The sequence below is a fragment of the Aristolochia californica genome, unplaced genomic scaffold, assembly GCF_029961685.1.
Source record: "Aristolochia californica isolate CCGP_79_NKW_82.1479 unplaced genomic scaffold, dmAriCali1.0.hap1 SCAF_8, whole genome shotgun sequence".
Classification (NCBI taxonomy): Eukaryota; Viridiplantae; Streptophyta; class Magnoliopsida; order Piperales; family Aristolochiaceae; genus Aristolochia; species Aristolochia californica.
The window spans coordinates 38677651-38689357 of NW_027182279.1; the positions used below are offsets into that span (position 1 = coordinate 38677651).

At 37.1% G+C, this 11707-nt stretch overlaps 2 protein-coding genes across 2 annotated transcripts; both read left to right on the forward strand.

Annotated features, from left to right (window-relative positions):
* Window positions 1-963: 963 nt before the first annotated feature.
* LOC137938484 (protein neprosin-like) lies at window positions 964-3129 on the forward strand. Its single transcript, XM_068783435.1, has 7 exons — window positions 964-1167; window positions 1270-1452; window positions 1550-1636; window positions 1724-1939; window positions 2030-2194; window positions 2283-2339; window positions 2423-3129. Exons 1-7 carry the CDS (start codon window positions 964-966, stop codon window positions 2945-2947), a joined length of 1437 nt encoding a protein of 478 aa, XP_068639536.1. The 3' UTR covers window positions 2948-3129.
* Window positions 3130-7216: 4087 nt separating this feature from the next.
* Window positions 7217-9505, forward strand: LOC137938141 (probable aquaporin PIP1-5). The gene is made up of 4 exons (XM_068783132.1): window positions 7217-7624; window positions 8013-8308; window positions 9042-9182; window positions 9267-9505. The coding sequence occupies exons 1-4, from the start codon at window positions 7294-7296 to the stop codon at window positions 9360-9362; spliced, it is 864 nt and encodes a 287-aa protein (XP_068639233.1). The 5' UTR covers window positions 7217-7293; the 3' UTR covers window positions 9363-9505.
* The last annotated feature ends 2202 nt before the right edge of the window (window positions 9506-11707 follow it).

Consider the following 11707-nt stretch of genomic DNA (forward strand, 5'->3'; position numbering starts at 1 on the left):
ATATTGTTAGGGTTTAAGGATTCTCTTGTTTTTTATATTTTTCTCATGTTGGGGCACTAACACTGGAAACTGTTTTCCAATGCACATGAAGTCGTCAACACTAACACCAAGTCCAAAGATGCAGTTCATGTATATGACTAACATGAAGCTCATGTTGGAGATGAAGATGAACTTTAAATTTCCGTTTTGTTGACTAACCTTCCCTTAAGCATCGAGATGACTTGAAGTCTGGCACTTCACTGCGGCTGAAGTTCATCTTTATCTTCAAGTTGACTACCCCCGATAGTGTTCTAGCAGCTTCCGAGTCCGTAATCAGGTGCTGCCACACCATAGAGACATTAGTTGATGGTAACAGCTAATGATCTTCACTGAAAGATTAATGGGAGCTTTTTTAGGACTTACTATAAATTAAACGAAGAGGCGAGTTTCAGAGCTGCCTCTGTGAAATGCTGGAAATACCTACAGTAAAAATAATCCACTCCTATATGATAGAAGAAGCTAAATTACCACGAACTGATCGAGTATATTAGAACACTTGTTACTTACATGCCATCCGACTTGTACAGTGTTACGTACAGGGCCAGCATTGGTAACTTCCGTAGTAAGGACCACCTTGTGTTACCTTCTCTGCATACTGAACGACAATAAAACCTCACCTGTTTGCATTCAATGCATGCACCAACCTGTCATCACATGGTTGAAAAAAAGCCCAAGAGGTGTAAAGGTAATATTCAGTCTCACGAAAACTCCTTGGTTTATCATGACAATGATCCCTGTTTCACTACTGTTTGAATCGTTCATAAAGAACTGTTCTATTCATATAATTCTATTATAACATCACTTTTGTTTTATAATGAGATTGGTTCCGTGAGTAAATGCCATTTATAAAACCAGTGATCACCTGCCAATAAGAGCTTAGTCCCGTTAAAGGTATTTTTAGATTTTAGTACTCCCGTCATATCCATGGCCGATGCGAATTGCTACTGTTACTCGGACCACCCGGAAGAAATTAAACGGATCGCGTGTTCTATCTTGCTATTTAATGCAGAAATAAATTTCCCACCAGAATTGTGTTCGCTCCACCAAGAAAATAAGCGTCCCACTCCTATAAATAGGCTACCTTGTAATTCAGTGTTCATAGCAAGAAGTTCTAGTAGGAATCTACAGGTCGTTTATCTTTTTAGTTTGATGTTTTGTTCATTCATTGCAGTAAGCCGAAAAGTTTCTTGTAGTTATTTTCTTACAGAATCAATAATCTGATACTTGCAGGAACTACACGGAGACTCCGTAGCCATGGATCGTCTGATGAATATTAGTTTATTCACGTTGTTACTCATTTTAGCTTTCGTTTCCCACGGCTTCTGTGATGATTTTGATGTATCTGTGGAAGAGTATGTGCGGATGAAGAAATACCTTGCTTCTGTGAACAAGCCCCCGGTGACGACGATCACGGTGAAATTTCTAAACGCACGCTGCCTATTATCGTTTTCAAATATCTTAGTTACTTTTTCTGAAGGTTAATGCATTCAATTTCATCATATGGAAGTAGACCAAGGCCGGAGATGTTTTCGATTGTGTTGATATAAACAAACAACCATCTCTGGATCATCCTTTACTCAGAAACCACACAGTGCAGGTGCAAATTTTTCCTTTTGCTTATAATTTTTTTAGGTTTCTGATACTCTCTGGTACAGGAGTTTTGATAAATGAATTCGTGTTACAGCTCGAACCTCCTTCATTTCCACCTATGAAGAAGCTCAGGCCTTCATCCTACATTAGCATGATGACAGAAAAAGACGACGAAGGTTGCCCACTGGGAACAGTTCCAATGATAAGAGTCCACATGAAGGACTTGTTAAAATTTGGTTCAGTGGAGAACTACAACAGCAAGTATGGACGAAGTGGCTACCAGCCCTTGGGCCAAGGAGCAAAACATCAGGCAAGTATCCTTCCTATAAACAATTCCGAATTTGTTCTTTAGATATATTGTTTACACAAATAATTGTTACGTTTCATTTGTGTCATTCAGTATGCACAGAAGACATTACTAGGTGGCCCCTACTATGGAACAAAAGTGACAATAAACGTATGGAAGCCAGTGATTAATACCACAAACCATGAAGTATTCAGTCTAGCCCAGTTATGGTTCGTCAATAGTGGCCCTGTACGTAACACTATAGAAGCCGGATGGCATGTAAGTAACGAAGTGTTCTAATCTATTCGATCAGTTCGTGGAAATTTAGCTTCTTCTATCATATATGAGTGGATTATCTTTACTGCAGGTATATCCAGGATATTATGGAGGCAGCACTGAAGTTCGCCTCTTCGTTTACTTTACAGTAAGTCCTAAAAAAGCTCCCATTAATCTTTCAGTAAAGATCATTCGCTGTTACCATCAACTAATATCTCTATGGTGTGGCAGGCGGATAATTACGCAACCGTAGACTGCTATAACGTTAAGTGTGGGTTCGTCCAAGTACACCCAAGAATAACTCCTGGAATGATATTAGCTGCCTCTACTTACAATGGAACTCAAGAGGAAATCACCCTTTCCGTGTATAAGGCTAACAGCCCTGCACATTGGTGGCTCGGGTACGAAGACAGTAATGGTTATGTATCAGTTGGGTACTGGCCAGAGAACCTCTTCAACTCTCTAGCTAATTACGCAGACACTATCCAGTGGGGAGGAGAAACTGCTTCTTTGGTTAACCCAGGAGTAACTTATGCGCCAATGGGGAGTGGTGAATTCCCTTCTGAAGGCTATAAAAAGGCAGCTTATATGAGTAATATGAAGGTGATAGACAGTAGCATGCAGTTCGTAGATGCCCCAAGTAATATTATTCCAATTACACCAACACCACAATGCTATAAGTTAGGAGACAACCCGGCTGATGTCGCCACGATTGGCCCACACTTCTATTTTGGAGGACCGGGGGGCACTTGTTGAACTGCACTTCCATGGTGGCACTGAATCACGAACCCTAAGCATCTACTACTAGTCATCTACTACTACTATTACTACTACTACTAGTTATTTGTAATAAGCAGATGGCATTGTGTAATAGCTTGTCGACAGTTTATATTAAAATAAATGGGTACGTACTCTGTGGTACCTAATATGATCGTCCAGTCTTCTTCTTGGCATATCAAGCGATTGAAGCCATGGTTACTTAAATGTTTTAGATAGTAGAAAACCCCACTTCAAAGATTAATGAACGACAAGATCACACTCATTGCCAGATGGTAATTGTTCTTCACTGCTACTAGAAAGAAACTGTCATGGAATTCTTTTAACTTAGAAGTAAGTAAACTGATGAAAACAAGATTTTTTGTAGCAGAAGCAGTTGTTCCTGTCTGGATACTGCAGCTCATTAATGGGGCTGCTGAGTAGAGAAACTTCATTTTCAGTTGTTCTTGTCACTGTTCATACCTCTAGAGGGATCTAAATGCCAAAATGCCAACAATATGAAAAAAAATCTTCTTCACATATATTAATCCATCATCTCTTAGCATTATTCTTATCCTTAATTAATTTTAGATAATCCTTTCTCATTATTATCTACCCACCAAACACCTTTGTAGTCTCTTTCCATATTCTTCCCAATTTCTCCTCTCTCAATCCAAGCCACATGGCAATCTACACGTGGGTAAAATGTCTTTGCTGACGTAGGACAATCATAGTCTACACGTGGTAACCAAGATGAGGATTAGGGGTTTTTGGTGGGGGTGCCCTTTCGTTGCTTTCCTTAATACATTAAGGATTTTAAAGAATAATTTAAAGCATATTTTCTTAATTGAAATTACTATATATGATGTTTTTTGTTGAAATTTAGAGTAATTTTATATTATAAATAAAAAAATCTTCATTTTTTAACTTCTATATAATGAAAATATATATTACATAGATATTCACTATTATTTATTTTTAGTTAAAACTTATCTTCTGTTTCGCCATATCTTTCATGTTTCAATACCTGCCCAACCTTCATACCACGCAAACCCAATAATTGATAATTTTCAACACCCAAAATTATAATTTTTTCATATCAATTTTTTAATATTAAATATTTTTAAAATATATTTATGCATTAAACTTCACAACTAAAATTTTATTAATAAAAAAATAATCATTTTATTACTTGTGGTTTTCTTATCAATGCACTCATGTTGGGCATAGGTTGGTTTTATATAAATCATTTCTCTTTCATATGAGAAATATTAAAAAAAAAAACTCATGTAAATTACAATACCACCAATCATTTTTATAATTAATGTGACAAATGACACCTCAATTTTATGATATTTCAAAGCCTACAATATAAAAAAATCATCTTCACATAAATTAATCCATCATCTCTTAAGCATTATTCTTATCCTTAATTAATTTTAGATAATCCTCTCTCATTATTATCTACCCACCAAACAGCTTTGCAGTCTCTCTCCATTCTTCCAAATTTCTCCTCTCTCAATACAAGCCAGATGGCTACACGTGGGTAAACGTCTTTGCTGACGTAGGACAATCACAGTCTATACGTGGCAACCAAGATGAGGATTAGGGGGTTTTGGTGAGGGTGCCCTTTCGTTGCTTTCTTTGTCACAGATGTTGTCGTAGGGTCCACTTAGAGGTTATTTGTCCCTGAGGATTGAATTGTCTGGTCATGAATGTCATAAGTGGGCCACTCCCACATATATGTATGAGGTCTATGAACCATATACCAATTATATGAAATAAGTAACGGGTAAATAAATAATAATAATATATAAAATTCTTGAAATTTTTAAAAAATAAGAACATATTTATAATATATGAAGGTAGTAAAAAATTATATAATAAAATAAATAACAATATCCTCCTAAGTATATAAAATTATAAGAATACCCTTACATTATCGATAAATAGGTAAACCGATAAACAATAGGCATTACCTGATTCCATTTTTATATAAGAATACCCTTAATTATGTCAATTAGTGGAAGTTATTTGAGGTAAGGGTGTAAATGGGTAATGGATGAAACAAGTAATGGGTATTCTATTATCCACTCTATTTACCATACCTTTGTTCTGTTACTCATCTCACCCGTATGGATAACTGCTTACTTTGTATATGATTTTCTTACCCGTTTACATATGGGTAAATAAGTAAACGTATATATAAATAGATAATTTAATTTTATATTATTTTAAAACTATATAAACATGGTAATAAATATTTTAAAATAATTAAAATTAAACTACAACATCACATAATATTTATATAAATATAATAAATTTATTTTAAAACGAAAAAACTATTAAAAATTATTAAAAATAGTTTATTATTCTCTACTCTCTTGCTTCTTCTAGGTTGCATACATATTCTATAGAACCGAAATATCCATTATCTATATCTATTTTGTTAATAAACTGGGTGACGGGTAATCGGGTAAATTAACTCAAATTCATATTCTATAGAACCGAAAAATCCATTATCTATATCTATTTTGTTAATAAACTGGGTGACGGGTAATCGGGTAAATTAGCCCGAATTCATAAACGGGAAAAAAAATCTTTTTTAATTTTTATAATTAATGAGTAAATAGGTTAATTGGGTAATTAGGAAAATTTGTTATCCCTAATTACAGATTTGGTAGAAGGATAACCAATTTAGATGAAAAAATCACAACATTACCATTCCTTTTTTTAATTATTAAACCCAAAATCTTAGTAGATGAAAAAATCTTTCTTAAACTAAAGGTAGAATTGTGAATAAACATACGAGGGTGTTAAAGTAATTTCACATTATAAAAAATAGCTACCTCGCTGTCGTGGGCTTAACAGGTTAAAAATGAAGTAAAAAAACAAACTTTTGAACGAACGAAGGCCTCTTTTCTCAATGGGAGACGCCGGACAGAAATGCACGAAGCTTCGTCGGAATCACGGGGCAAAAGGGCGATGATTGAGAAAGATGAGAAGGGAAGAAGAATCAGAATTAAGATTAACAGAAGGTACGTGGCGGGTATCTGCACAAAGGTATTAAGATTCGCGAGCACGAAGACTTACGAACCAGACAACATCAAACGACTACCGGAGAAACAGTGTAAACACTCAAAAAAATTGCAGAGAATGGTTTCGGATTTCTTTTTTTGGTGCCAACGAGTGGGGGCTTCCACTTTCCTAACGGTCACAATAGTAGAGATTTGTAGTGGATTCCGGCTCTCTCCCACCGAAATCCCTCAGCTATATCAATTTTATTTTGTGAAAATTTCAATCTCTGATGTTTATGTTGACAACAATGTGCCGTTGGGAGATGAAGAGAGCCGTTCCTGACTTCCGATTTCACTTGAAAAGGAGGGTTAAAAGGAAGAATCTAGAATGAGTTAGAAGCAAAGATAACTTTGACATTCTTTACGCACAGACCTGGTGAGAGAGCTGGAGAAAAGGTAAAATGTCTGCAAAAAGAGATAACGACAAAGCAACATCCTCCTACCTTCTCTGTCAACATCCCTCTGCCTCCTTTCCAGAACAATTTGCGGCAGACGAGCTGTCATGGAACCCCACAAATACCCACAAATCGTTTCTTTAATATTATCTCCCTGGTTAATCAAAATGTAAGCAGATGAGGATATTCCTTAATTCATTATAATCCTTTTAGTCGATCAAAAACTGAATAAAATCTTATACTGTTTGCGACTCTAGGATGTTTTGCCCAGAAATTCCTTTGTCTGTATTTTGACAGATCTACAGTTTTCTCAGTTAAAAGATAACCTTCTTGATTGTATTTTGCCCGGTTAAAATTATTGTCTTCTTTGTCGGTAAGAACCAGAAAGTAGGTATTTCATACCAAAGAAAAAATGAGATTCTTACCAAAAAAAGAAAAAAAACGAAAGATAATGAAGCTTATCAGAAATCAAACTATGGATAATACCCACCCACCATGCATAAGTTAACTCTGTTTTGATTTACCATGTAGCTAAGTTCCGTTTTATCTAGCAGGTCTGGTTTGTTACAGAAAAAAGAAAATTTTAGAGAGGTCTAGTAAGGAATAATCCAGAAATTAAATGGTTTCAGTCCTTCACAGTGTTGCCTGTCAAGGCCCTACCAAACATGATCCACTTGTGTTTTTTTCTTTGTAGAATAAAAATATAACCAAAAACTCATAATTAAAGCGGAAGAAAGTCGACAAAACCACTTTAATCTACTGATAATCCTTATCTATAAAAACCCCCTATATCATCTTTCCAACCACTTCACAGCTTGTCTCAGTGGCTGTTTGGTTCCCCTGAGTTTCGAGAGAGAAACAAGAGAGAGGAGATATGGAGGGCAAGGAAGAGGATGTTAAGCTCGGAGCAAACAAGTTTTCTGAAAGGCAGCCTATTGGAACAACTGCACAGACCGAGGACAAGGACTACAAGGAGCCTCCACCAGCTCCTTTGTTTGAGCCAGGGGAACTCAAGTCTTGGTCTTTCTGGAGAGCTGGAATTGCAGAGTTCATAGCTACCTTCCTGTTTCTCTACATCACGATCTTGACCGTGATGGGGGTTAACAGAGCTCCCAACAAATGTGCATCGGTGGGTATTCAGGGGATTGCTTGGGCCTTTGGTGGTATGATCTTTGCCTTGGTCTACTGCACAGCTGGGATCTCAGGTAAAAAATTGTTTTTTTCTTTCTCTGCTTGGGGATAAATTTTTAAAAAAAATTCTCTTTATTTTCTGTTTTCTTCTTTTTAATGTTGGGACGATTTCTCTGCTAATCAACTAGAATTCTCCTTTTTTTGTGTCTTTCTGAGACGAACTTGGTCCTTTCTGTCTTTTTTCTTTTATAATCTGCTATTTTTTTTTCTGCTATATGGCTTAAAATCTGCTAAATATATTTGCTGTTCTTCTGTATCAGTTTTCCTACAAACTTAGGCCCTTTTGTTTTTGTTTCTGTCCTCATAATTTTGTACCGGATTGGATTGGTCAAGTTGACTACTAGGGGAACGTTTTGGTTTTCTGATTTTGAATCTCATGCTTCTGAGTTGTCTTCCTTTCAGGTGGACACATCAACCCTGCTGTTACCTTTGGGCTTTTCCTGGCCAGAAAGCTTTCCCTCACCAGAGCCCTCTACTACATTGTGATGCAATGCTTGGGTGCAATCTGTGGTGCTGGAGTTGTCAAGGGCTTTGGAAAGAGTTCTTACGAGGTTTCTGGTGGTGGTGCCAACGTGGTTGCCCATGGCTACACCAAAGGTGATGGCCTTGGTGCTGAGATTGTGGGAACCTTTGTTCTTGTTTACACTGTCTTCTCTGCCACCGATGCCAAGAGAAACGCCAGGGATTCTCATGTTCCTGTAAGTATTAGTTAAAAAACCGAATCTTCTTCCTTTATAGTGATCTGAGTTCTTCAAGTGTTGAATTTGTTTACTGGTCTTTCAAAAGGTTTCTTGTTCTGATAATATGCCATCTCGGCTGACTAATTCTTGAATCTTGTTCTATGTTCTTGATAGTTTCTCCAATCTACTTAGATTAGATTTTACTTCTTCTCATCTTGTTTCCTAGGTCGTGGATTTCCTTCCTGTGGCCTTTGGTTCGGCAATTCCTTCTGTTTGTCTTCTGCAACTCTTTGCTAGTAGAATCTACAGCCTTAGCCTAAACTGCTTCAAGAAAACAATAGGCTCCAACCACCATGTCTCATCTCAATATTCCAAATTCTGATAAAGTTGAAAGACCACCCTCACTCTCATTCCTGAGTGGTTTCTCCAGATAAGGCTTCTCTGCTTTTAAAATGGGTTATCCATGCTTTTCCTTGGATGCTTGCTTTTTACTCAAAGTTGGCATCTGTTTCAAGGGTCCCTCCCCCCCAGAACCTTTACCCTGAAAAAATGGAAATTTGATCCTCCAAATGCCCACTGCACGTGATATTATTGATGTCTTTCAATTATTTAAGGGCAACTTCATTACTCCTGTCCTTCACTATCTTTTTATCTTTACTCCATTATTGACTTTGTGCTCTCCTTTCAAGCTTGGTGTATGGGAAATCTGGTTGATGGAGTCTAACTAAACTGTTTTTTTTTATTATAACAGATCCTTGCTCCCTTGCCTATTGGGTTTGCTGTATTCCTTGTACACTTGGCCACAATCCCCATTACTGGAACTGGCATTAACCCTGCAAGGTCCCTTGGAGCAGCCATCATCTACAACAAAGACCATGCTTGGGATGACCATGTAAGACTCCAAATCCATCAATTCACCTGCTCTATTTGACTTACATCAGATGTGTTCTAACTGTTTCTTTTTTCTTATTTACAGTGGGTTTTCTGGGTTGGTCCCTTCATCGGTGCTGCTCTTGCTGCAGTCTACCACCAGATTGTCATCAGGGCCATCCCATTCAAGACCAAGTCTTAAGCTCGTAACTTTTCTTTTTCCCCTTGCAATCTTTGTTTGTAGCCTCTTCTTCTTCTTTTCTTCTTCCTCTCGCTGCTGAGTTGTTTAAGTATGAAGGTTTTATGTAATTGTGTAAATTATGGAATTTACTATTATATTTTCGATTCTGTTTTCTTTAAAGAAATTCAAAAACAAGGAATCCAATGAAGCACCTAACACAATTAATCAAAATCATCCAAATTGTTAACAGCACGGGTCAAATATTTGAAGTTTCCAGATGCAAAATGTATCCCAGATCGCAAGTGCTTCTGTATAGAACTCCAAAGCATCCTCATGCTTCCCGTCACGGTACATCTGCTGAGCTCTTTCAATATCGTTGAACGACGCAGCCGCCATCGCCATAATCCTTCTCCCCCAAACAAATCCTTTCCAGCACAAATTAATCCTTTTGATTATCTAGCGGCATCATATGAAAAAAAAAAAAAAAAAAAAAACAAAATCGATGAAGAAGACGCACAACCGAAGCCAACAGGATGTTCCTCAAAACCCCAGGCACCAGCCTCTATATGAAATTATACTCGATACCCAGATCTTGATCCCCGGCGACAGACTAATAAAAGGTTTATCTCACAAATGGGAACCGACCGATTATTTGAAAAAAAAAACGGAAACAAAAGAGCGAAATTGAGATTCGATTAGCCTAGAAAAGAGAAAGTGTCTCTGGGGTTTGAAAAAACAGAAAAAAACAAATGGAGGGAGAAGTCAGAGATTTTATAAGCGACGAAAGTCCGGAGGGGAAGGTCGGAGGGGGAGAGGTAGAGCTGTTGCGGGCCGAGAGCTAGAGAGGGAGATGAGAGAGGAAAAAGGGAGAGGCGAGAGGGAGAAGGAGATGGGAGGCCGAGAGCGTGAGGGAGAAGAGAGGGAGAACGAGTGCGATAGTGCTTCATTCACTTGAATCTGGCGCTGGCACCACTAACGGTTTCTTTAAATGACCTAATTAATCCAGATGAACTTCATCTCTTTATTCATGTTGACTAACCCCCCGCCCCGGTTCATGTGAGAGTGGTATTGTAAAATCTGCGATCGTTGAAGAGAAGGAAAATGGTGGCAGGGTCGAGAATAATTTCAATGAGTAGGGACATGGAATTCTTTGGACATCTCTTGTTTTTTTTTAGATACGGTGTATAAACTATTAAAAAAAAAAAAAAGTACAAACAAACCTAGCTAAGCGGGTCTTCCGCAAAATACCCAACTTAGCTTGAATGTCTGCCAAATGATCGGCACAGATAGACTTTGCACAACAATCAATGACCTCTTTTAGTCCCCTTTGATGCAAGGGGCTTGTAACCCGCCGGTAAAGATTTGAATCTCAGTCCAAAGAGTTATGTTGTGGTGGAGTTGGAGACTCCAAGTGGCCTAGCAAAGGAGAAGAGGATACAAGTGTTTGCATCGTAGATAACTCCTCCATAACTCGCAGGAGCCAGGCAGCCAAAAGCGCTCCCATCGAAGTTTAACTTGTAGTGACCTGTTGGTGGAGGGACCCAAATAGCTATAATCGGGGGAGCGGGAAGGTTGAGGCAGCCCAAAAACCAGTTGTCAGTTTCCTATGAGATCGGAACTATTGAAACTTGTGAACTCTTTTTGGGTCAGTAGCCAAGTTGTTACGTGGCCCAAGAAATACATCAGATGGATGTTAAAGCAGTATTTCTCAATAGCAAATTAGAGGAATAAATTTATTTGGAACAATCAGAGGATTTTGTAGTTCCTGGTCAAGATAATAAGGTGTATAAGTTAGTCAAATCTGTATATGGTCTAAAACAAGGTCTTATGCAGTAGCATGATCCTATCATATAGTTTCAAAATAAGTGATTTTGATAAATGTGTGTATTGGAAAACATACAATAAGTCTTTCACTATTTTATGTCTTTTATGTTGATGAGATTTTAATATTTGGAAATGAAAATATCAAAATATTATAGGTAAAAAGATACTTTAATGATTATTTTGATATGAAAGACCTTGGGTTAGAAAATATAATTTAAGAGTCGAAATAATTAAAAATAAAAATGAGATTATGTTGCATTAATCTCATTATGTAGAAAAAGTTTTAAAATGGTTCAGATATGAGAATTGTAAACCAGTTAATACGAGCAAAAAAATAAACAACAATGGTGCAGATAGTGTTTCTCGGATGAGGTACTATCAAATTATTAGAAGTCTAATATATTTATCAAGCTATACCAAACCAAATATTTCCAACGCAGTAGGAAGATTGAGGAAGTATATGAGTAGCCCCGATAAAACTCATTGGGATGTTATTAAAAGACTTATTAAATATTTAAAAGGTACTATTAATTAAAAAATAC